The sequence below is a fragment of the Zalophus californianus genome, chromosome 2 (genome assembly GCF_009762305.2).
Source record: "Zalophus californianus isolate mZalCal1 chromosome 2, mZalCal1.pri.v2, whole genome shotgun sequence".
In the NCBI taxonomy this organism is placed as follows: domain Eukaryota; kingdom Metazoa; phylum Chordata; class Mammalia; order Carnivora; family Otariidae; genus Zalophus; species Zalophus californianus.
The window spans coordinates 127171220-127198454 of record NC_045596.1 but is presented as its reverse complement, the minus strand read 5'-3'; the positions used below and the strand labels follow the sequence as shown (position 1 = coordinate 127198454).

General features: G+C 40.0%; 2 protein-coding genes across 4 annotated transcripts in view; one reads left to right on the top strand and one right to left on the bottom strand.

Annotated features, from left to right (window-relative positions):
• The window catches only part of GATB (glutamyl-tRNA amidotransferase subunit B), a 95034-nt gene that overhangs the window by 2957 nt on the left and 64842 nt on the right, over positions 1–27235 (top strand). The gene's annotated exons all lie outside the window — the stretch shown is intronic.
• Positions 17548–17754, bottom strand: LOC113924224 (guanine nucleotide-binding protein G(I)/G(S)/G(O) subunit gamma-10-like). Its single transcript, XM_035726015.1, has one exon. The coding sequence runs from the start codon at positions 17752–17754 to the stop codon at positions 17548–17550; it is 207 nt and encodes a 68-aa protein (XP_035581908.1).

The following is a 27235-nucleotide window of genomic DNA, read 5'->3' as shown; positions in this document are numbered from 1 at the left end:
TCCTTTTGATGGCTGCATAATATTCCATCGTGTATATATACCACCTCTTCTTTATCCATTCATCTGTCGATGGACATCTTGGCTCTTTCCACAGTTTGGCTATTGTGGACATTGCTGCTATAAACATTGGGGTGCACATACCCCTTCGGGTCCCTACCTTTGTATCTTTGTGGTAAATACCCAGTAGTGCAATTGCTGGATCGTAGGGTAGCTCTCTTTTCAGCTTTTTGAGGAACCTCCATACTGTTTTCCAGAGTGGCTGCACCAGCTTGCATTCCCACCAACAGTGTAGGAGGGTTCCCCTTTCTCTGCATCCCCGCCAACATCTGTCATTTCCTGACTTGTTCATTTTAGCCATTCTGACTGGTGTGAGGTGGTATCTCATTGAGGTTTTGATTTGGATTTGCCTGATGGCTTGGCACAACTCTTAGAAAGTACTTGTTTAGGGAATTTTTGGTGAAGTAGGATGAACTAAATGTTTTCTAAAGACCCATCTCTGTAATTCTCTTTCTAAGTCTAAACATCATCTGTTTGTTCATACATGTATTCACTCATTTCACACACGTTTTAAAATGTCTACAAAATACCAGACACTGGGCCATGAACTACAACATGAAGATGAGTGACAATCTTTGCCTTTGAGGGGTTTAAAAACTAGGTAGGGAGGAGTGTCTTATAAAAGTGTCTACTTATAAACAAGTAGGGTACTGTGTGATTATGCCTGTGAAGGTGATATATAAGCATGGTTTTGGAATCCAGCGGAGGGACACCTTCTTCTGTAAGAGAAGGATTATTGTGAGAAATTGAGGTATGAGTATGATTGGAAATCTTGTTGGAAGAGGTGGTGTCTGAGTTATCTGAGAAGTCATAGAGGAGTTGGGCAGATAAATGGAGGAGGAGGAGGAGTCTAGCCACAGGAAACAGCATATGACACATGATATTACAGTGTCAGATCAATAATGATTGTGATTATTGAAAACTAAGTGGTCAATAATGGAGAGAAAAAGTCAACCACAATATGCATTGAGTTAACTATTCACTTATCTGCTCATTTTCACTTAAACCCAAGGAATGATTGGATCCATTGTACTCAGCAGCAAGATTGCTATCATATAATTTCATATGGTTGGCTGGATTTTGAAGAAAAGGTTGGAAGGAACAATGTGAATATTTGAGGTGATAAATAAATCATAGGCTGTCCGGGACATATAGCATCGACTGGGTGTGGGATTTCCTGCCATCCTTGGAGGGAATGTGTATAGATGGTGGTGATCAGGAGGGAGGAGGAGGGACTGTCACAGGTGACTTTCATACTCTCTGACTCTTAAATACAAGCGAAAGCTGGTTAATTTGACCATTGGCAGGCTTGCAGAGGCATATTTATCTTTCTCAGAGTCACTGCCCAGAGTAGAAGGTTATGGGCAGTGCCTCCAATGTGTCTGCCATACCCAGAGCTTTGGTTATATTGGGGCAGTGTCTCTATCTTGGAAGTTTTTCCTTACTTGTGCTTTTTGTTGTGGAGGACTCCCATCCCTGCAAACCCCATCAGGGTCACCTTTGATTTACTCTTGAGTCTTTCTGGGGGAAAGACAGATAAAGGGGTGTCTGCCCCTCCCTCCCTCTGGCTTAGACTATATATCTGTGGAGAAATGATTTTTGTTTGGGGAGACACAATTTCTCAATTACAAATGTGGGAGTTCTTTTTTGGGCAGAGATGCGAATATAGTAGAAATAGAGTAATATCTATTCAGACAGGTGAAATGGAAAACAATTCATCACAGTACCTCCTTTTTTCGTTCTGAGCTCAAAACATTTTTCCCCCCACATGGTAGTTCATTATCAAGAGACTACATGTAACCTCTGAATTCTTTCTAGGTTTCTCCAGCTGAGAATATAGTATCCAGCAAAGTATTTATCATAGTTCACATTTGGAAATAGATCTATTTGCAGATAGGCATGTTTTCCATAAATAGGCTCTTCGATTGTGGCTAAGTGTCAAATATTAGAGACAGTTCAAAACAACTAAAATGTCAACATACTTTGAAAGACTTCTTGCTGTACACCAAAGAAGAATGTGCTTGCCTAGTGATGAGCGTAGTAGTAAAACAGTGAAGGTGTGTTGGGGACATTTGAGCATTGAAAGCTTGGCTTATATTAATTAAATGACAGTCAAAGTCTAGAAATCAGTTTTGCATGAGCTGGGATTTGTTTTTTCTCTTCAGAGCCTACCACACTCATGATGCAAGGAGCCTAAGGGCTTATTCTCTTGACAGAGCTAGTCTACCTCTTCTAAAATGTTTCTGTCTTTAAAAGACCTATTTTGGGGTGCCTGGGTGGCTCAGTCGGTTAATCGTCTGCTTTTGGCTCAGATCACGATCCCAGAGTCGTAGGATCAAGTCCCATATCGGGCTCCTTGCTCAGCAGGGAGTCTGCTTCTCCCTCTGCCTGCCACTCCCTCTGCTTGTGTTCCCTCTCTCGCTATCTCTCTCACAAATAAATAAATAAAATCTTTAGAAAAGGAAAAAAAAGACCTATTTTAGTATGTGAGCAAAATTATACCAAAACTACCAGAATAAAACATTGCCATTCCCATAGCACTTCCAAACCCTGCGATTTACCTGTGTAAATGTATTGAAACATTTAGACAGTTGCCCTTTTCTGAGCCCTCAGATGGTGTATTGGTGCTATGATATTCTGACTCAGCATTTGGTTGTTTTTGTACCCAAAAAAATGGTGACCATTTGTCAAATACACGGATAAGAAGATAGAAAAAGGCAGCCCGAAGAATTTAGGTTATAATGCGAAGTCTTTTTGGGGGGATCATATTCATTTGCTCTGCTGGCCCATTATAATGGGTGTCTTCTGTAGGCATTTGATTCTCCCTCTCTCCGTTGTGTCTTTATTCACTCAGCTGACACTTATTGGGTGCCTACCCTGTACTAGCCATCGTATAAGCTCTGACGTGACACACCTTTGCACAAGGTAAAAAACAGACATGGGTCTTGTCCTCACGATGCATGGACAAGTAAGCAGGCACTTGCAGTACCTTTTAAGGAACATACTGGTAGTGAGAATACAGAATATGTGCTTGAGAAGCGCATAGGAGGGCCAGCCAACACAGATAGACAGAATTTGCAAAATGGGCCAAATAAAAGTGGAGAGGATGTACACAGACCAGAGGAGAAGTGGGACATGGCTTGCTTTATGAGCTGAAGGAAGTTCCATGCATGGGAGCCTAGAACTGGAATATGGCATGGCAAGAGGTGAGCCTGGCGTGGCAAGTATGGTCTGTGCCGCATAATCCCATTTGCAGGGAGGTAGGAAGAGGTGAGGAGAGTACAGGGTCAGAAAGTCCAAAGAAGAGAGTGTTGTGAGAAGGAGGGAATATAGTGGTTTCAAATGTTACTGAGAGGTCAGGTAAGGTGAGGACCAGGAGGTGGCCGTTGGATTTATCAACAGGAGTATGCTTTGAAAGAACAGCTTCAGTGGAGTGATGGGAGGAGAAAGTAGGTGGTAGTAGATTGAGAAATACAAGGAAGTTGCAGAAGAGGTGAGAGAGTGTAGGCAACTGTTTTAAGAAGGTTGGCTGTGAAGGAAGAGAGAATGCAGGAGGTGAAAGGAGACATGGCATCAAGGGGAACATTTGTATTAGTCCTGTTTTCCTTAATATTGGAGAGATTTAAGAAGGCTTAAATGCTTATGACTTAGAGTCAATAGTAAGATATTATACACTAAAAAAATGTGTAAAGAGGGTAGGTCATGGTAACTGTTCTTACTGCAATAAAATAAAGTTCTTTTAAAAACACTGATGAGGAACCAGTGAAGAAGGGGAGTTAAAGACAGTTAAAGAGGCTTGAAGGTGGGCGCCTGGGTGGCTCAGTTGGTTAAGCGACTGCTCTCGGCTCAGGTCATGATCCCGGAGTCCTGGGATCGAGTCCCACATCAGGCTTCCGGCTCAGCGGGGAGCCTGTTTCTCCCTCTGACCTTCTCCCCTCTCATACTATTTCTCTCTCTCTCTCTCTCTCTCTCTCAAATAAATAAATAAAATTTAAAAAAAAAAAGAGGCTTGAACGTGCGCATTTTAATCTGTCTCTTACCACCCCAAAGAAACCCCACTGAAATTATAGTAAAAGAATCTAATAGTTATAAAACCTGCATGAGAATGGGAAAGCAGAGTGCGTGGAGATGGTAGATGGAGGAGGGCTGACTTAGCAGAGCAGAGTTAACTATAAAGGGACAAAAAGCCTGCAGAAAGAGCCACTAGTGAGAGATGAGATGTCATGCCCTGCATAGCCTCAGAAAGGGTCCGGATATGGGATCCTTAGGTTTTGCGAAGGCCAGGGGTAGGTGGAAACAAGGGGTTAATTCTGAGTCTGGATGAGGAGCAGTTAGACTTAAGGTCCTCTCTTTGACCCTCTGCAGCTGCCCCACTCTAATAGGAATCTATAGTTTTGGGAGAAAGTCAACTGGTGACACACTCCCCTTGGGAACCCCAGGCAGAGAAAAGGCACAGGTGTCAAACAGTGTCTGCATATAGACTCTAGGGCCTGACCAGTGCTTTTTTCTCCACCCCGTTTGAGGAGCTCAAGTGACCTATTATAGCCATTTCTCCTCTGCCAAGCGGGAATCTGCAGGAATTTGTTTGGAGATTACATGTCCCTGGAGGGAAGAACTTCAGTTACTGACACTTGGGGGTGGTCGCTATTAAAAAAAACACAAACAAACAAAAAAATGCCTGACTACCTGATTGTCCTAGAATGCAGGCCATCAGTCAACAAGCCCTGGATACCTACATAGAACTTTTAATAAGCATTTTAGTACCTTACTTGAAAATATAAACCAATGGCCAAAAATCACTAGACATTTGAGGGAGTGCTCCAACATAATGGACAGGGCCCAAAATAAAAAGACTAAATAGAAATAAGAAGTAACAGATAATGCAGAGTAAAAGAATACTTTAAAAATTAAAAGTTTTTAATTTTTTAATACCTAAGAGAAGGTAGCTGCATCTTTGAGATAAGAACATGATACTACTTTTTAAAAATAATCACCACATCAAAAACTAATGATGTATGCTGACTAACATAATAAAATTTAAAAAAAAATAAAATAAAAATAAAGAATCAGAACAAAGAGCTCTCAGAAATTAAAATTATGATAGCAAAAAAAAAAAAAAAAAATCCAGGAGAGTTAGAAGATAAAGTCAAAATCTTCCAGAAAGTGTAATACACGTACAGCGAATTGGACAGTAGGGGATAAAATAAGAAAATTAGAGACTTGGTCTAGGATGTACAACATCTGATTCATGGGAGTTCCAGAAGACAGAAGAGAGGAAGCTATCAAACAACACAGATTAATTTCCCAGAACTGAGGGACCTGAATCTCCAAATGGAAAGGGCTTGCCAAGGACCCAGTGCAAGGAATAAAAATAGTCTCACATACGGGCATGTGATCATGAAGTGTAGGAATGCCAGGGATAGAGATAAGATACTGGAACAAAGAAGAAAAGAAAGGTCACATGCAAAGGACTGGAATCAGAAAGTCATTGGACTTCTTAAAAAGCAGCGCTTAAAGCTGGGAGAGAATGAAAGAGTGCCTTAAAAAAAAAATCTTAGAAGGAAAAAAAATCGTTCTAATTTAGAAGTCTGTATCCAGCACTATAAATTAAGTGTGACAGTAGAACAGTGATATTTTCAGACAGTCAGGTTCTCAAAAAATTGGCCTTTCACTCTCATCAGAACCTACTGGGGTGATGGAGAGTTTCCAGATTGCCAGCTCTGCAACGGGCCCAGGAAATCTGGTGGGGAAAAAAGGATGGATGGCTCCAGAACAGAGCGATTTCAAGAAAAAAAAAAAAAGTGTAGTATAGTGGGAATAGCAGATATCTCATGTTTGTATAGACCCGAGAATTTCACATATACGCTGGAGTCTTTGAGAATAATAAGCAATAGGTAATAAAATATTAAGCAAATGATGAAGTGAAGCCCCATCAACTCAGAAAAACAAAATGTTCAAGAAAGGAAATGTAATCATAGTATACTTAACAGCTCAGCAGAGAAACATATTTACTTAATAATGACAGTGGGAGAACCAGCTCTGATATAACTAGGATGTTGGGAAATCAAAGAACTAAATTCTCATCTATCATAATCAGACGTTACACTCTGAATTGACATAATGGGCCGAAAAAAGTTACATAAGAATGTGCTCTAGGAACATTTTTGGCCACAGATTAGGAGAGGCCTCCCTCTCCTTTTCAGGCCCTAAGTTGGTTGATTGGGGGTTTGGTTTGGTTTGGTTTGGTTTTTTAATTTTTAAAAATAAGGCAATGAGTGAAAGATTTAGAGCTCTTGAGAGAGACAGATTATTAGTCAAAAGGGTTTTCAATGAAGTTTTTAAAAATTTTATGTAAAGGTAATATTAAGTAATCAAATATTACCTCTACTGTTTTCTCAGCCTTCTACTGGTCAGATATGTTTTTTGTTCCCAAAGTCCAAATAGTGATGTACTCCCCAAACCCACCCACCCCCACTCATAACTCCCACCCTTACCATGCTCTTAGGAGGAATAGGCTCCTCCACATTCTAGATTATTCATACCCAAATTCACACATGTGGTGGGGGTACCTGCTTCCCTGGGGGGTGAAGTGACCTACCTACCTACCTGCCAGTTTGACTTTTCAGACTTTCATGTTATTCACCTTACCATGGGGTTGCACTTAAGGATGGCATATTTTGTTCTTGAATAGAAATGGAATACAGTACCAAGTATGGGTAAATTCTTATGAGACAGAGTAGTATAAAAAATACTGTAAAATATCTTGCCTCATAACTTCTTTAAATTACCTCTTGGGAATGGAATGGGCCGAGTCTTGGTGTTCTGTGTCCTAAAACAAGAACACTGTCATTGGGACAGCTATCGACTCTTGTCTTTTTCCCAGATTAAGGAAGGATTGTCACATGGCAAATGGCCAGCAGCCTTGGCCAGTAGGTGATGGATTTTCCAAAGGTCCCCTGGCACTGCATCTTACTTAAAAATAGGAAGATAAATATGACAGGACAGCTCAAAGATCTGAAGATAGTTCCTGCCAGGGGACAGGACTGGTGGGTGAGGATGGCAGGAACTGCTGGTTTTCGTTATAAATTATTTCAAAATACCTGCCTGCAATAAATTGTTAAACAATCAAAAGTTAGCTTTAAAGGAATAACATAGAGAAGAGGAAGTTACTGATAGAGTCAGGTTTCCTGAGAAAACAAGAGGGATCCTCAGGGCACAGGGAGAAAGACAGCTTTCCCTCTATAATCTCGGGGAAGATATGTCCCTCCAATCCATGGGTGAAGGTGACTTTCTAGGTTGGGTTGTGGAAGGTTGAGGAAGCTCCCATCTGGTTTTTTTCCTTTCTTAGCAAACACTGTTTCTGACATCTCTCCTTTTTGGAGCCCTTTCTTGCCTGAGTCAATATCCCTTGCATTCTGGGCCTGTGGGTGATGCACTCTCTGAGTTTTTCTGTGCCGCCAATCATTTCTAGCTCTTGAATGGTAGTACAGAATTCTAAACTGACAGTTATTTCCCCTCAGCATGCTGCAGACATGATTCCATTGTCCTCAGGCCTCTGTTATTGCTGATGAGAAGTCTGCATCCTTTGTAAGTAATCTGATTTTTCTCTCTAATAGCTTTAGCCAGGGCATGTTTAGGGTTGGATTTGTTTTTATGCATTCTGCTCCGTACTCAGTAGGATTTTTCCACCTGAAGACTCTACCCTGGACTGTGGCAGTCTCTCTGTGGGACGAATTCATGGCAGCCTCTACCAGGGCCCATTGCGCTTTATTTAAATGAACTTTCTGTGTTACAGTAACATAGAAACTCAGCTTGAATGGTGCCAACATTCAAGCCCCACACCCAAGTCAGGTACAGGGCTGGGGGCTCTGATTTCTCAAAATTTTTCTCAAGAAAAATTTCTCTTTTCACCTTTGGCTTGAGGCGGGTGGCCTCCTCCCTATCAACTCCTCCGGCTGATGGCAGAAGAGTTTTTGACGACCAGGATTTTGTGGTTCCCAGTTCCCTGCCACAGTTGTCTCACAGCCTTGACTTTTGTTCCTGGGAGGCTTTATATTGCCAACGTCTGGTGTCCTCTCAGCCTGGTTAACAATAATGATAGTGGTAAAATCAAGTCACATTTACTGAGTGCTTGCTCTGTGGCAGGCACTGTTCTAGGTGCTTTCTTCATATGTGTTGACTTATTTATTTTTTTTTAAGATTTTATTTATTTGAGAGAGAGAGGGAGAGGGAGCACGAGAGAGAGAGAGAACACCAGTGGGAAAAGAGGGAAGAGGGAGAAGCAGACTCCCCACTGAGCAGGGAGCCCGATATGGGGCTCAATCCCAGGACCCGGGGATCATGACCTGAGCGGAAGGCAGACTCTCAACCAACTGAGCCACTTGGGTGCTCCAGTGTTGACTTATTTTAATCTCGTATTTACTGTATCGAGAAGTTCTCGTCATCATTCCAATTGGAAAGTAAGTAGAGGAGCTGGATACAGACCCAGCAGTCTGGCTTCCAGGTTCGTACTCGTAACCCCTTTGCCATCCCATCTCTTATGGTTACCCTTGGGTGATACATGGGTTTGAGTTCCTCTACTGCCACAGGACCCAGATTTCCTTTCTCGCTTTTGAGCTTGGCTGTGTGTGTGTGTGTTTATAAATTTATACGTTTATATAACTGTGTATATAGATAGAGTGCTTGTTCTTACCCCCTTCTCCCTCCCACCCCCAGTGTGTCTTTACCCCCGGCTGTGTATCACGTAGGCTGCTGTTTTGACCTGTGGTTACAACCCCCCCACCCCCATTCTGATTGATGACCCTTCTGAATGTTTCTTGGGACCACAGGCATTTTATCTTCTTATTTTACCTTTAGTTTTAGAATTATATGAAATTCCATCATAAATCTTCAGACTGAAAAGGTCATTCAGCCCATTTTCTTGCTTATAGGAGGATTACAGCTAAACTAAGGACAGCATTCTTTCTTTTTTAACAGGGATTCAGCCTCACTCATTACTTTGACCTAGTAGAACCTCTCACTCTGGTACGGAATCTTCCTTAATTTGTTACATAATTATAATTAAATAATTGTAATAAATGATGCCTATCGAATTTAGACAGAATCTTAGGTTACCTGCTTAGAATTTATTTCCAATTTATCAGTGTCATTCTAATTTCTCTACTTACAATACTTTGTACATGAGATATGACATGGGACGAAAAATAGGAAAGAAAACATATTTGCTTGATAATATGTCAAATTTACACATCTCTTTGTTTCATAATTTGCTAATGTTTCCAGTAATGGTGAGATTTCATCAAGTTTGTGTGAAATTTATGCAGGTGCAAACCTGCTTGGTGACACACACATACACACACTCACTCTCATTATTTGAAACGCTTGTCCCCTCCTGCTGTCAGTCCCTGTGCAGGAGAAAGCAAGGAGGACATTGTTACCTCTGCTGACGCCAGCTGGTAGGTTGCTCAGCTATGGCCGGTAGATAACTACTTCTGATAATCAGGCTGTACCACAATTAGGTTAATTAGAAAGTAGTGACTCTGCTCTTGTTTTGCTTGTTTGAAAGCTCTTATCTGTCCATAACACAGAACCCCCTAGTCGCTATGAATGTCTATTGTTTCCAGAACTGGGGAAAGGGCCATAACAGCTCTTTTCTCTTATCCTCTTTTCTTGCGATTGGCCTGTCTAAAAAAGCATTTGAGGTTTTACAATATCAGAGATGTTTGGAATTGACTCTGGCAGCTATGGAATGAAAACTGGAACATTGTTTACCACATTCTACAAAACTTTCTTTTATGCACAAGAGTACGTACAGTTGACCTTTGAACAACATAGGGGTTAGAGGCACACAGTCGAAAATCCACGTATAATTTTGACTCCCCAGAAATGTGTCTAATAACCCACTGTTTTGTTTTGTTTTTTTAAGATTTTACTTATTTGTTTATTTATTTGGGAGAGAGAGAGAGCACAAGCAGGGGAGAGGGGCAGAGGGAGAGGGAGAGAAGCAGACTCCCTGCTGAGCAGGGAGCCCAGTGTGGGCTAGATTCCAAGACCCTGGGATCATGACCTGAACCGAAGGCAGATACTTCACCAACTGAGCCACCCAGGCGCCCTACAATAGCCCACTGTTGACCAGAAGCCATACTGATAACATAATCAATTAACACATATTTTGTAGGTTATATGTATTATACAGTGCACTTTTATAATAAAGCTTCTAGAAAAGAAAACATTAAAAAATTATAAGGAAAAGAAAATACATTTATAATATTCTACTGTATATATATATATATATAAAAAATCCATGTATAAGTGGACCTGCACAGTACAAACCTGTGTTGTTCAAGGGTTAACTGTATTATTGTTAGTAGCAAGAAGAAGGGGAATGAAGAGGCGGAAAAATATGATGTGAATCTGATGTGATGCCTGCCCTCTGGAAACTAACAAACAATGGAGAGACCATGCTTTATACTAGAGATTCATATTTAAACATGTATGCCAATTGTACCATAAGGGATCTTGCCCCTTAAAGAAATGATAAGGTGAATGTTTTGTAAAATGCTTTGAGATTAACTTAATTTTTAAGTTTCTTATGACGTATTTATTTAAAGTTAGCTGTCTGGGGCTCCTGGGTGGCTCAGTTGTTAAGCATCTGCCCTTGGCTCAGGTCATGATCCCAGGATTTGGGGATCAAGCCCCACAACGGGCTCCCTGCTCGGCGAGAAGCCTGCTTCTCCCTCTCCCACTCCGCCTGCTTGTGTCTCTCTCACTGTGTCTCCTTCTGTCAAATAAATAAATAAGATCTTAAATAAATAAATAAATAAATAAAGTTAGCTGTCAATATCCTAGTTCTCTGAACATAGCAGATACTGGTAATAACTTTTGTTTTGAAGGACCTAATAGATTTAGAAATACTTGACTAGTTCTAGAGAGCATTAGGCTGAAGTGCTTTCCTAACTCTTAATTCTAAATGTAATTATAAAAGTTGTTTGTAACTGAAAACTTCTAAGCAAAATAAAAATTCAAGAACACAGCATTAGGGAAGTGTTTAAATGCATACATTTATAATCAGATCCATATTTACCTCTCTGTAAGTTCACACTAGATGATGTTTAGTTATCTGACTACGAAGACAGAATGTGACATTTTTCTATTAAAATTTTTTTCCATCTCAATGGTTTGCTTTAATGTAATCTGTAGAATTTATAATTACATTGTATTCTCAGACTTTAATCTTGCCAGTCACTCTCCAAGTCACTTTGATGGTTTTCCTTCATTCCTTTGTAAAGTAGGGTGTTCCAGGGGTGAGGAGCTTCGCCCTGTGACCTTTGTCCCTGTGAAAGCGGTGTGACTGTGAGCTCATACGCACAAATGTGGAGAGCTTCCCTCTCAGCTCTTAAACTCTTCTGATGGCCCAGGCTTGCCTTCTGATGTCACCAACTGGCTGTCTCCCGTGAACTCAGATGACTCATGATGATAATGGACAGACATACATGGTCAGTAGGCAGTATGACCTCACCCCCCCTCACATGGGAAACATTTGACTCTTTCCCTGTCATGGATCATTCCCCAGCTTCCCACGGATTCTCGAAAGCCTCCCTCTTTCCGACTGTTCCCACCTCCCTCGCGTCTGTAGCAGTCTTGCCTGCAGTATTCCCCGCATGAAATCTGCCTGTATTATTAGTAACACTTCTACTTTGTATCAGTATATATTTGTTTCATACAGTTGACCATTTTTTTATGTATATTGTTTATAGGGCTTTTTTAAAGATTTTATTTATTTGAGAGGGGGAGAGAGAGAGAGAGCAAGAGTACAAGAGCAGGGGGAAGGAGAAGCAGACTCCTGGCTGAGCAGGGAGCCCAACTTAGGGCTTGATCCCAGGACCCTGGGATCATGAGCTGAAGGCAGATGCTTTACTGACTAAGCCACCCAGGTGCCCTGTTTATAGGGATTTTGGGGTTTGATTATAAGTCTGAAAACTAGCTCATGGATTTTTCTTGGGCCACTTGACAGGACTTTGCATACAACATGTATATAACACCCTTAATAAATACTTCTCTATATAATTGCATATACTTAAATGCACATACATGAAGAGTCCATATGAAAGATTGTTCTAGGTGTCTAAAACCCTTTTGATATTTTTTTAACCTCTTTATGGGAATCTTTCTAAGATTTATTTATTTGAGAGAGAGCATGAGTGTGCATGTGGGAGGGAGAGAGAGTCCTAAGCAGACTCCATGCTAAACAGCAGGGCTCAGCCTCACATATCTGAGATCACAACCTGAGCCAAAACCAAGATTTGGATGCTTTACCGACTGCACCACCCAGGCACCCCTTAAAGTTTTTTTTTTTTTTTTTTTTTGGTAATCTCTACACCCAGCGTGGGGCTCAAACTCAGACCCCCGAGATCAAGAGGGGAATCTTTCTAAAATGCATTTTATACTTTCCCACTTTCACATAGGGTATATTGAACATATAAGCCAACTTTTTCTTGATTATTCAAGGTTATCAGCAACATCAGTTATTGCTCAGTGTTGTCACATAATGGAGCCTTCAAGGGCTGTTGAGATGTGTGAAGCTATCTGGCCCTACAGTAAATGGCTAAAAATAGCCATTCTTCTTAGGCTTCCTATAACAGGCTTTTTTCTTGTTATTACAGTCATTTACCCCTCACCTTTTTTAAGCTACTGTCAGTATATTTAACTCAAGGAACCCCTTTTTGTTCATTTTCCACTTCTCAATCCTTACTTCCGATCTGCTCTAGCCCAGAAAGCCCGGTTATCACTTGTTAATGTAAATAACAAGGTTCCACACAGAAACCTGTCCTACAATATAAACTACATGAGTGGTATGAAGTTTGTTAGCTTCTTAAAGTTATAAACAGTATGAGAAAGGAGTAGGCAGAGATCCTGGAAATTACTCAATTTAGTCCTTTTAATTTATAGACGAGAGAACTATGCTGTCGTGACTTGCCCACAGTCACACAGTTGCTCAGTGTCCCAATCAGATTAGAACTCATGCTTAGCTTCCAGTCTGTATCCCACCATAACTGGAGTTGCGAGTAGGTGCTGTTATTTTGCAGGTATGCGTATATTTCAAAACATAATACTATTGACAGATGTAATGTTTATAGATTTGTGTCCACGTGCTGATAGACACACACAGAGGCATTGACTATTCAGCACTGACACTGATTATATGCACTGTTTATTACAGCAGCCACTAGGTGAGAGATCTGGGGAGAGAGAGAAGAGGAAAAGAGTGCCGATTCAGAAGAAGAAATGGATAAAAGGAAACCTAACCTAATTAGCCTGACTTTCTCCAGACCTACCATTAAGAGAGCAGCCCTAACTGTGGGCAGTTCTCAGCTTTACATATCGCTATGCAAATAGTGATTATTATGGCACATTCTTTTAGGATTTTTGCTGTATGTTTCATCCAGGAAAATTTTCTCTACACTTTCTCCTGGTTCACAAATTCTCTGTTATGTCTACTCAGCTCTTTAACATAACCATTGAGCTTTTTTTTATTTCACTGAGAGTATCTTCCATTTATAGAAATTCTGTTTTTCTGTTTTAAATGTCTCTTGTCTTTTTGAAAGTATCTGATTCCCTTTTTATGTGTTCAGTTCTTTATTTTTTTAGTAATTTTAAATCTACTTATTTTATAGTCTGTGTTCAGTAATTCCGTTACCTGAAGTTCTTGGGCTGTCTTGTTCTGCTTTTGGTGTGTCTGCTGATTCTGGCTTAGTGATCTTCTTGTGTATTTTGTAACTTTGGATTATGAAGTCGTGTTTGACAGGGCTTTATTATTAATGGGAATCTTGTGGCTGGATTGAGAGCCAGTGTCTCCAAAGAGCTTTTTACATTGGCATTTGCCAGGTCCTCCAGGTCTAAGCCATTTTTCATGTTTATCTCTTAGCTTGGGGTCTCCTAGACCACAGAGTTAGTGAATTTGTCCCTCAAGCCTGCCTGAGAGTAAACTTGTGATTAATTCTTACAGAAAACTTTTGTGTTTTGTTTTAACACAAAGTCTGGGCTGAGACTTTACTAAGATAGAAACCTTATAGGAAGGAATAGAGGTTGTAACCATGGAGCTAGGGCTGCGCCCAAGGCTGTGAATGTGAGTGACTCAGAATGGGGCAGGAAAGGCATCTTTGTACCTCTTTCTGGCTTCCTTTCTTTTGCCACCAAGATATCTCTGCTGTCTGATTGCAGTTCTTTATACCAGTTAAGACTAAGATCTGTGCACATCCAAGCTCATATTGTCTGTCTCTGTCACAGACACAGATCAAGTGATTGAGCTCTTTCAAAATTTCCCCTTAGTTGTGCAAGAATGCACATTCTCACACATTGCCTTATTTTTTTAATTGAAGTATAGATGATATATATTATTAGTTTCAGGTGTACAAGAGTGATTTGATGTTTCTAAACGTTATGAAATGATCGCCACGATAAGTATAATTACCATCTGTCACCATACAAAATTATTACAATATTATTGACTATATACCCTATGCTGTACTTTACCTCTCATGACTTAATTCATTTTAAAACTGAAAGTTTTTGTCTCTTAATCCCCTTTGTCTATTTCACCCATCCCCCCCTCCCGCAACCATTTTGTTCTCTGTATCTACGACTCTTTGTTTTGTTTATTCATTTGTTTTGTTTTTTAGATTCCACATGTAAGTGAAATCATACTGTATTTGTCTTTCTCTGTCTTTACCTACCATAATACCTTCTAGGTCTATCCATGAAATGGTAAAATTTCATTCTCTTTTTATGACTGAGTAATTTTCTTTTGGGTATATATACACCACTTCTTTATCCATTCATCAGTTGGTGGACAGTTACATTGCTTCCCTATCTTGGCTATCGTAAACAATGCTACAGTGAACATAGAGGTGTATGTATCTTTTCAAATTCATATTTTCCTTTTCTTCAGATAAATACTCAGAAGTGGAATTGTTGGATGGTATGGTAGTTTTATTTTTAATTTTTTGAGGAATCTCCATACTGTTTCCCATAGTGGCTGTACCATCTTATATTCCCACCAACAGTGCACGAGTGTTCTCTTTTCTCCCCATCCTCACCAATGCTTGCTTTTTCTTGGCTTTTTTCATATTGGCCATCCTGATAGGTGTGAGGTAGTATCTTATTATGGTTATGATTTAAATTTCCCATAAGATTAGTGACGTTGAGCATCTTTTCTTGTGCCTGTTGGTCATCTGTATATCTTCTTTGGAAAAATGTCTATTCAGGTCCTCTACCTGTTTTTTAATTGGATTGTTTGTGGGTTTTTTGCTGTTGTATGAATTCTTTATATATTTTAGATATTAACCCTTTATCAGATATATCATTTGGAAATCTTCTCCCGTTCAGTAGCTTACCTTTCCATTTGTTGATGATTACCTTCACAACACAAAAGCTTTTTAGTTTGATGTAGTCCCATGCTCCTGAGGAGACAGATCCAAATATATATACAGCTAAGACCAATGTCCAGGAATTTACTATTTATATTTTCTTTTAAGAGTTTTATGGTTTCAGGTCTTAACATTTAGGTCTTTAATCCATTTGAGTTTCTTTTCGTATAGGGTGTACACGTGGTCCAGTTTCATCCTTTTCCATGAGGTTGTCCTGTTTTCCCATCACCATTTATTGTAGAGACTGTCTTTTCCCCCATTGTATATAACTGTCTCCTTTGTCATGGATTAATTGACCATATAAGCATGGGTTTATTTCTGGGCCCTCTATTCTGTTCCAGTAATCTGTTTTTATGCCAATACTATATTGTTTAGATTACTGCAATTTTGAAGTGTAGTTTGAAATCTGGGAGCATGATACCTCCAGCTTTATTCTTTCTCAAGATTGCTTTGGCTATTTGGAGTCCTTTGTGGGGTTCCATACAAATATTAGGATTATTTGTCCTAGGTGTGTGAAAAATGCTGTTGATATTTTGATAGGGATTACATTGAATCTGTAGATTGCTTTGGGTAGTATGGACATTTTAACATTAACTCCCAGCCCATGAGCATGGTGTATCTTTCCATTTATTTGTGTCATCTTCAACATCTTTCATCAGTGTCTTAATAGTTTCAGAGTACAGATCTTTCACCTCTTTGGGTACATTTATTCCTAGATATGTTTTGTTTGTTTGTTTTGATGCAATTGTAAATGGGATAGTTTTCTTATATTTTCTTTCTGGTATTTCATTATTATAAAAACACAACCAGTTTCTCTATATTAATTTAGTATCCTGCAACTGAATTTGTTTTCTAATAGTTTTTTGGTGGAGTCTTTAGGGTCTCCTATATATAGTATCCTGTCATCTACAAATAGTGACAGTTTTACCTCTTCCTTACCAATTTGGATGCCTTTATTTCTTTTCTTGTCCAGTTGCTATGACTAGGACTTCTAGTACTGTGTTGAATAAAAGTGGGCAAGAGCGGGCATTCTTGTTTTGTTCCTGATCTTAGGGGAAAAGCTTTTAGCTTTTCACTATTGACTATGATGTTAGCTGTGGGTTTGTCCTATATAGCCTTTATTATGTTGAAGTACATTCCCTCTATACACATTTTGTTGTGAGTTTTTATCATAAATGGATGTTGAATTTTGTCAGATACTTTTTTTTAAACACTTGTGACATTAAGAATTTATTTAGGTTGTAGTATTTTACATTATTTTGTTTTTAATCATTTGCAATGTTCTGAGGAATACATTGAAACATTTTTTTAAAGACATGAAATAATGTAGGTTTTTTTTTTTTTTTTTTTTTTTTTTTTAAGTACAACCACAACCATAAAGTAGAGGAACTTAGGAAGACGAAGACCAAATCTGCTTCATACACAAGATGGGGCAGTCTAATACACAACACAACATGAATCTTTCCAAACAAGTTTGCTAAGACATAGCTCCCATGTTTAGTGTTACAAATAAAACAATCTTCTCATTTAGAAAAATCAAGACATCATTTGATTAATAAAGCCTATTCTTCCCCCAGTTTTACACTTGCTTGTCTTCATTTAGAAACTGTAAATTCAGGAGAAAAGAACAAGTTTTGTTATGGTATAAAAATTTAGGAACAACAAATTACAAATACTCAATTTTTTAACAAACAAAAATGTTTGCCTTCCCAAAGTGTAAACATCCAGTAAATAAAACAAACAATATTCCAGGTATAGAAACACCAGTAATTCACTTATGAAAGAGGTATATTTGGTGGTAACATTTTTGTTTAATATAAAAGCACTTTACCAAAAGAGTCTGGCCATTATTATCTAAAGTCTTCCCTCTCACCCAGTTTCCTTATCTGAGTAGAAACTCATCAATTTCTATAGAATTTTGGTTATAGGACCAGGCCAAGGAAAGGTCTGAAATATCTAAGAGTCATTTGTCTGGAGGAAAGTGTTTTCTTGAGACTTGGGGCAGCTAGTTATTCATCACTTTATGCTTAAAAGCATTCCTCAGTGAACTTCTTCCTTACAGCCTTTAGAATAAAGCACAGGATCTGGGCTCCCGGAAGGGGTTGCTTCCAGCTGGAACACCTACCAGCAAGGCATCCTTGCAGGCATTCTGCAGGCAGTACTGTTGAAGCTTTACAGCCGCCTGTGAGACCTGGATCCTCTCCACGCCGGCCTCCAGCTTGAGCTGCTCTACCAGGCGCTGCAGGGCATTCACACTGGCCCCAGAAGACATGGTGGTGGCACTGGGCTCCAAAGGCCATCAAATACTTTTTCTGTTTTTTTGAAATGATCATATGATTATTGTCCTTCATTTTGTTAATGTGGTATATCACATTGATTATTTTTGTAGATATTAAACCATCCTTATATCCTTGGAATAAATCCCATTTCATTGTCGTGTATGACCATTAACTATATCATTGAATTTGGTTTGCTAACATTTTGTTGAGAATTTTTGAATCTATGTTCAGGAAGGATATTGTCTTTTAATCTTTTTTTTTTTTTTTTTTGGTAGTGTCTTTGTCTGGTTTTAGTACTGAGGTAATGCTGGACTCTTAAAATGAGTTTGGAAGCATTCCTTTTCAACTTTTTGGAATAGTTTGAAAAGGATAGGTGTTAACTCTTCTTTAAATGTTCGGTAGAGTTCACCCATGAAGCCCTCTGGTCCTGGACTTTGTTTGTTGGGAGTTTTTTGATTGCTGATTCAATATCATTATTTATAATTGGTCTGTTCAGATGTTCTGTTTCTTCCTGATTCAGTCTTAGAAGGTTGTATGTTTCTAGGAATTTATCCATTTCCTATAGGTTGTTTAATTTGTAGGCATATAATTGTAGTAGTCTGTTATAGTCCTTTGTATTTCTGTGTTATAAATTGTAACCTCTCTTTCATTTCTGATTTTATTTGAGTCTTTTTTTTTTTCTTTTCTGGATAAGTTTCACTAAAGGTTTATTAATTTTTTTTTATCTTTTCAAAGAACCAGCTTTTAGTTTATTGAAGTTTTCTGCTATTTTATTTTTAGTCTCTATTGCTTCTGTTTCCATTATGATCTTTATTATTTCCTTCCTTCTGCTAACGTTGGGCTTGGTTCTTTTCTAGTTCCATGAGGTGTATGGTTAGATTGTTCATTTGAGATTTTTCTGGTTTCTTGAAGTAGGCCTGTATTACTATAAGCATCCCTCTTAGAACTTTTGCTTGTGCTACTTTTCATAAATTTTGGAATGTTGTAATCCCATTTTCATTTGTCTGAAGATTTTTGTTTTTTTTCCTTTTTAATTTCTTCATTGACCCGTTGGTTGTTTAGTAGCATGTTGTTTAGCCTTCACATGTTTGCATTTTTTCCAGTCTTTTTTTTTCTTGAAATTGATTTCTAGTTTCATACTGTAATTGTTGGAAAAGACGGTTGATATAATTTCAGTCTTCTTAAATTTATTGAGATTTGTTTTTTGGCTTAATGTAATCTAACCTAGAGAATGTTCCACATGCACTGAAAAGAATGTGTATTCTGTTTGTGGATGGAATGTTCTGTGTGTATCTGGTAAGTCCATCTGATCTAATGTATTGTTTAAGGCCACTGTTTCCTCATGGATTTTCTGCCTGGATGATCTACCCATTGATATAAGTGGGTTGTTAAAGTCCCCTGCTATTTCTGTATTACTGTCAGTTGTTCCCTTTGTCTGTTAATGTTTGCCTTATATGTAGGCACTTCTATGCTGGGTGCATATATATTTACAATTGTTACATTCTCTTGTTGGATTGACCCACTTATCATTATGCAATGCCCTTCTTTGTCTTTTCTTACAGTCTTTGTTTTCAAGTCTATTTTGTCTGGTATAAGTATTACTATCCCAGCTTTTTTCTGTTTTCATTTGTATGGAATATCTTTTTCCATCCCTTCATTTTCAGTCTGTATGTTTCTTTAGGTCTGAAGTGAGTCTCTTGTAGGCAACATATAAATGAGTCTTGGCTTTTTAATTCATTCAGTTATCCTTTGTCTTTTGGTTGGAGTATTTAGTCCATTTACATTTAAAGTAATTATGGGTAGGTATGTACTTATTGCCATTATGTTAATTGTTTCCTATTTGTTTTTGTGGTTCTCTTTGTTCCTTTCTTCTTCTCTTGCTTTCTCCCTTTGTAATGACTTTCTTTAGTGTTATGTTTGGATTCCTTCCTCTTTATTTTTTGTGTATCTATTACAGGTTTTTGATTTGTGGTTATTATGAGGTTCATATATAACAATCTATGCATTAGCAGTCTATTTTTAGTTGATGGTCACTTAATTCAAATACATGCTGAAAACGCTACATTTTTACTCTCTCTCTGCCATGTTTTATGTCCTTGTCTTTGTATTTTACATCTTTTTTGTGTGTGTATTCCTTGAGTAATTATTGTAGATACAGTTGATTTTACTACTTTTATCTTTTCACCTTTGTGCAGCTTTATAAGAGGCTGATCCACCACCTTTACTATGTGTTTGCTTTTACCAGATATTTTGCTTTCATAATTTTCTTACTTCCTTTTCTTTTTTATTTAAAGAATTCCCTATAAAATTTCTTGTAAGACTAGCTTAGTTGTCATGAACTCCTTTAACTTTTTGTTTGTCTGGGAAACTCTTTTATCTCCTTCAGTTGTGAATGAAAAAAACCTTGCCAGGTAGAATATTTTAGGTTGTAGGGTTTTTCCTTTCAGCACTTCAAAGTATCCTGCCACTCTCTTATGACCTGCAAAGTTTCTGTGGAAAAGTCAGCTGATAGCTTTATGGGGGCTCCCTTGTACATAATGAGTTGCTTTTCTCTTGCTGCTTTTGAGATTGTCTCCTTATCTTTAATTTTTAACATTTTAATTATGTGTCTTTTAATTATTATGAGGATCTCTTTGGGGTCCTTTCTCTGTGCCTCCCAGACCTGGATATCTGTTTCTTCCCTGAGTGAAGGGAGTTTTCAGCTATTATTTCTTTAAACAAGATTCTGCCCCTTTCTCTCTGTCCCCAGAAGGGACCCCTGTATTGCAAGTGTTAGTCCACTTGATGTCGTCCTGTAGGTCCCTTAAACGATTCTCATTTTTTAAAATCCTTTTTTTTTTCTTTTTATGGTTCAGCATGGGTGATTTCTACTGTCCTGTCTCCAGATCGCTGATCTGTTCTTCTGCATTCTCTAATCTGCTCTTGATTCTCTCTCATGTATTTTTCATTTCAGTTATTGTATTCTTCAGCTCTGATTGGTTCTTTTTTATATTTTCTTTCTCTTTGTTGTAGTTTTTACTGTAGTCATCTACTCTTCTCCCAAGTTTGGTGAGCATCTTTATGACCTTTACTTAAAAACTCTTTATTAGGTGGATTGCTTATTGTCATTTTGTTCAGTTTTTTTTCTGAGGTTTTTATTTTGTTCTTTCATTTGGAACATATTCTCCTGTCTCTTCGTTTGTTTCTGAGCATTAAGGAGATCGGCTACATCTCCTGGTCTTGAAGGAGTGATCTAATGTAGAAGGCATCCTGTAGGACCCAGAAGCACAGCCCTCCCCTGGTCACCAGAACCAGAACCTCCAGGAGTGGCCCCTGTGTGGGCTGTATGCGCCCTTCTGTTTTAGCTGGGATGTGACTGCTGTGGACTCCCTGGTGGGTGGGGCTGGCCCCCAACACAGCTGAGATGTCCAGCTGAGGCTACTGCAAGCATGCTCTGGGGCAGTCTAGTCCTAGTTATGGCTGGCTGCAAGACCCAACTATCACGGGCATGCTGGGGGCAGAGGTGCTCCCCAGCTCAAGAGCCACTTTGGAGGGGCCCCGGTCCCAGCTGAGGCCACTTGCCAGGTGTGGTGGGGTGAGAGCTACTTTGCGGGGACACTGTTCCTGGATGAGGCTGCCTGTGGGTGTGGCTGGTTAGAGCAGTTTTGGAGGGAGCACCAGTCTTGGCTGAGCCACATGCCAGTTGTGGCGGAGTGGGAGCCACTTTGGGGATTTGCTGGTCCTGGCAGAGTCTGCCTACTGGGCATGGCATAGTGGGAGCATTATGGAGGGACACCTGTCAAGGCTGCCAGGTCCACAGAGGAACACAGGGACAGGGTGAACAGTGCTGGCAAGGTAGCTAGAGAGTGTCAGAACTGGCTCTGGCCAGCAGTGGGCCAGCTAGGTAGAAGGAGGGCAAGCAAGATGGTGCTGGCCAGTGCTTCTGTTCCTGGAGAAAATTCCTACAGATTCCTGTCTCTTGCAAAAGTCCTAAAACTCATCAGTGAAGCTCCTTCACATATGACCAGGTACTTTTCCATCTTCTGCCTCTGTACCCAGTCCCCAAGCAAGTCAGCTTGTGCATAGGCCCTTTAAGAGAAGAGTCTTGGTTTCCCATACCTATGGCTCTTTTGGAGGTAAGCCACACTCATTCTCAAAGCTCCTGGAGTTAAGCTCTACTGATTCTCACAGCCAGACATCATGGGGGCTCATCTTCCCAGTGCAGTGCCCCAGGGCAGGGGATGTCTGATGTCGATCTTGAACCCCTCACTCCTCAAGGAGGATCTCTACAGCTGTGATGTTCCTCCTACTCGTGGGTCCCCACATTTGGGGGTGGGTGTCTCAACAAGATCACATCTCTGCCCCTCCAACCATTCTCAGTGTAGCTTTTTGTTTATATTTTTAGCTGTGGAAGAATGTTCTGCTAGCCTTCAGGTCATTCTCAGAGAGGGTTGCTCTGTATGTAGTTGCAGCCTTGGTGTGTCTGTGGGAGGAGATGAGCTCAGGATCCTCCTACTCCACCGTCTTGATCATCTACTTGCCCATTGCCTTTAAAAGTTATCATTTTCCAAAAAGAATTTATCCTGAATCATTCCCTTCACCTTTGTATGGAAATGATGATGCCATCTCCTTCCTCTTATGGGGAAACAAAAAGCAATACAAGAGAAGTGAAAGGTTTAGCCAGCTATGGTGGGAGACCCATGAGGAAACTGAGGTTTTGTTTTGCCCTCCACCCAAGCCTTGGGGGAACCTAAAAGAACATCATCTGGCCTTTTCTCCAGGTGACTCTCCAAGGCCTGCAGAGCATCTCTCTGACCCAGCTGTGTTTCTCTGCCACTCTCTGCTTGTTTCCTGATAAGGGAACATCTCTAGGCAGCATGCTCATCTCCCCCAGAGATTTGTTCCTGAAGAAGAAACCTTCAGTATTGTGTTTGGAAAGGGCTTTTCTCCCATTTCCCCGTTGCCTTAGGCTGGTTTGTTTTCCCCTAAAAATATGTGCTCGGGATGAGAGATGCACACAGTAACAGCGAGCCCTTGTCAGAGGGGATAGTGCTGTACTCAGAACATAGAACTGTTTAAAATGAAGTTGGTTCGCTACTGCACCAGTAGCTAGAAAGTGAGGTGGGGAATGTGTGGAAAAAAAAATATAAACACATTACCAAGGATGCCCAGGAGTACAAAAGCTTAGGGGTCTTTTGTTGATATAAATATATAGTAGTTTAAAAAATTACCTAACAGTGTTCTGTGACACTATTTTTGTCTGACATTCAGGCAGCTCATACAGGCTTTGTTCTAGTGATTTATACTAGAAGCCTATAATAAAAATGCAGCCTGAAATCATGCAGCTGGGTACCATTCATTTTTCTTCCATGGACAGTTCCTGAACTTAAAAAATTGCGGCAGACACGTAAAACCTCTTCCCTCACAGGAAATACATGCCCAGTCACAGCAGCTGGCCCTCTTGGGTTTCTTCTGCTTTATGGAGTCATTGGTGATGCTGTGTGGGTTTCTAGATTGGTTTTATGAGTGTTAGAAAGGAATTTCCAGGAAGATATTAGGGGGGTCACTAAAAATAAGACCATCTTCTCCTTTTGAGTGAGAACCAATTGAGAAATCAACATACATGTCAGACAGATGGAGATGAGCATATCAGCTTTATTACCAGTAATAATAGCTTGATTAAAAAATGCAACCTGATATATAGCCAAATAACTTCTAGTACTTTCTGCTTAAGTTGAACTGGCTCCCCAAAACTGTAGGCCTTTCACTTGTAGGGGAAGCACCTGTTTCTACAGAAAACTTTTCAGGTGTCCACAGTGGCCCAGAATGTATCATCTCTGTGGTCATGCTGACCAGAAAGAGCTCATAGAGCTTGGTTCTGATGATTTGTACTAGAGACCTGTAATAAATAGGCCAGAGGGGCTAACCACGTGTGCATGGTTTCTTTTCCCAAAGTCACAAGTCAAACAAGTCACTCCTCTTTTGGGAACAAAAGAGTATGGAGTAGAGAACAAAATCCAGCCATATGGTAACATGGAGGCAGGAGAATGGAGAATGCCCGCTTCTGCCCTCGAAAGCATGAGACAGTTTTACTCTGCATTGTGTCTGGAATTGGATGTGAAATAATTCTTTTGGGATGAGTTCTTTGGAATTCTTTCTCTATACCACGAGTAAATACACTTCGCCTCTGAGACCATTGGGATGGGTCTTTCTTACTTGGTCATTTCTATGTGTATTTTCAGCTTTGTATTAGTATGGTGGGGGAGGTAGGCAATAGTTGGCTCTTCTGTACACTACAGCATCATGGGGCATTTTTTTTCCTTAGCTCTTTTTAAAATCTTGGCAAAGTTTGGAAGTCATTTTGCCATTGGCATCTCAGAGATGACAAACGTCACCTTGGTGATGTTGGCATAGTTAGTGTAGTCAAGCTGGGCCCCTCTGGAAGAGCATTTTGTTCCTCATGGCAGAGAGTTCTTGCTAGTGAGTCTTCATGTTGTCCGGCCTTCCACCACTGGTTGCATCATTATGATAAGGCCTAGAACTGCTGGGACAGGGAGGGTAAGCAGGTATCAAAAAACGTTTTAGCATTCCTAGGAACCTTAAAAGTATTCTGTTCCAAATTTTGATGCATGAATCTTCTTTCACAAGTGTAAAAGCAAGAAGCATGGTCAATCAATCAAGGGTCTTTGTGATGCTCTGCAGCTTTCTTAGGAGATGCAGACAGGCAATAATACATGATTGTCAGTAGTGTTTTGGATTGGGCGCCTGGGTGGCTCAGTCAGTTAAGCGTCTGCCTTTGGCTCAGGTCATGATCCCGGGGTCCTGGGATCGATTTCCACATCGGGCTCCCTGTTCTGCGTGGAGCCTGCTTCTCCCTCTCCTCCCCACTTGTGCTCTCTCTCACTGTCTCTGTCTCTGTCTCTCTCAAATAAATAAAATCTAAAAAAAAAATAGTGTCTTGGATTTCCAGTGATGTTTGCCAACTCATAGCCACCCCAGTGAGCAAGGTCAGGGGCTCCAACCCCAGCTGACAGAAGAAGAAACCAAGGGCCTTGCTGACTTGCCTAAGGACACAGAGAGGTCAGGAGCCCAGTACAAAATAGGAGGGAGAGTTGCCTGGTTCCCATTCTTAGCCTAAAGCACCAGACTTCAATTCCCTTCTGCAGTATTTGCTAATTGTTCATTTCCAACAAAACATAACAGGGAATTTTTCCTTTATAGCTGGTTGTAAACATTTAAGATGCCCATATTCACTCATAACCTGTGTTCACTTACCCTGGTCAGACAGCTATTTTATTTACCTTCTTTCTTTTTCTCTTCCGTGTTTATATCTGTGAACACAGAGAAGTTAATGTATATGAAAGCACTTCATAAACTCTCTGAGTGGCATGTAAATGTTTTTTGGTATCATTATGACACTCATATTCTTAACTTTGTATCTTTGAAATAGAAATACTTCCATTTCCTAGTGGCCCTTGGGTTGGGCAAGGGATGGGGGTGGTAAACACTTGTGTAACACTCACTGAAGTAACTTAAGGCGGCACAACTTAAGGCAGTCAGAACAGCATGAATTTAATTAAGATGAAGTTCTCGATCATAGATGTCTTTCAGAGACGCACAAACAGAAATTTCATGTACGGTTACATAGTGAAGGAACAGAATGGAAGCATCAGTGGAAAATAAGATACCCGTAGAGGTTTGGGGGAAGCCAAAAGTATTTTCAACCAGAAAATATGTAACTGGGGAAAATCATTTTCCTCCCAGGTAAAAGAACAAGTTGTCTTTTCATATTCTAGATTACATACATGTGGCCCATATTCAGGATTTATATGCTTACATGTAGATAATAGAGAATTCCCTGTTAACAGATTGTTCACATTCCTAGAGGGCTGCTCTGTACTTCAGCACGTATACGGGGCCCTAATAAGTCCCACTTGATTATGGCACAGGAAAGTTTTGGAGAGAGACAGTATCTAGAATGTTTTCTCCTTTACAGCTGATTTTCAGCTCTGGTGAATACAAGCTTCTGATACACCCGTACAGTTTATGAGTTAGCATCAGTTTAAATAGCTCCTGCCTCCTCCAGGCTCGCTCTCCCCCTTATGGCTTGTAACATCTCACCATCCTGTCAGGCAGAATTATCTACTCCTTTCTCCCGCCCCCACACTTTTTATTTTGAAGAAATCCAAACTTAAGAAAAAGTTGAAAAAATAGTACAGTGAACATCCGTCCTGCACCTAGATTGTTTTTTCCTTTGGATGAGTCACTTGAGAGTAGGTTGCAGACATCATGGCACTTCATCCCCAAATATCTCCGCATCTACCTCCGAGGAACAAAACCGTACTCTTCCGGGATCACCGTCCAGCAGTCGCAGTAAGGGCAGCTGACACGGATACAGCACTAGCTTCAAAGACACGGTTCGTATTCACGTTCCCACACTTGTCTCAGTGGTGTCCTTTGTTTTCTCCTCCCCCATGCAGGATCCATTCAGAGGTCACATGGTGCATCCAGTTGTCATGTCTCTCTAGCCTCATTTTCTTCCTTTTTCCTCCTCCTTTTCCTTCCCCCTTCCATCCCTCTCGCCCTTCTTTTAAAAGTCCAAGTGAGGGGCGCCTGGGTGGCTTAGTCGTTAAGCATCTGCCTTCAGCCCAGGGCCCCATATCAGGCTCCCTGCTCGGCGGGAGGCCTGCTTCTCCCTCTTCCACTCCCCCTGCTTGTGTTCCCTCTCTTGCTGTACCTCTCTGTCAAATAAATTAAACAAAATCTTTTTTAAAAAAATAAAAGTCCCAGGCCAGTTCTTTTATTATCTCCTCTTGAAGCAAACATAATTAAGGAAGTAGGGTGTTTTGCCCTATGAAAGTGTAGCTTTTTTTCTTTTTCTTTTACCTGTTCACCTCCATGATTTCATGGCTTGCCATGAAGCCTCATAATGAGATGTATTCCTTTTAGATGTACCAAATGAAATATAGTTTTTTCTTCCTAAAAGTCTACATCCTGATAGACTCTTCCAAAGGCTCACTCCTCAGGACATGCCTGGGACTGATGAACGCAGCAGGTACATGCGTCTCTAGGACTTTGCTTTTGATATTCACAGGCCTTGTTCCACCAGATTTTCCCTATCCATACGAATGGTGAATACCCAGCTAGCATTTCTTAGAGTTTGGTTGGTTCAGGCCAGTTGTTTGATTTCTCAGCAAGTCAGATCTTTCAACATAATATTAATCTTTTATACAAAGATGAAAGTAGATCTCATTCTGAATCATTAGAGCTTTCCACTCATGAAATTAATGTTTCTTACCGCTATCACTGATTACTCTTGAGGTTTCAGTAACAGAAAATAGTTTGTCATTCCATTAAATTTCTCCAGGTGTAGAATCTTGTGAGTAAATTTTAGGGTAGATTAGGAAAGACTTGGCAGTTTCTGTATGGGGGCAGTCTAAAATGAATGGGTTTGTATGTTTTAGCCTTTTTTAATATTAAAATATTTTTCCTAAA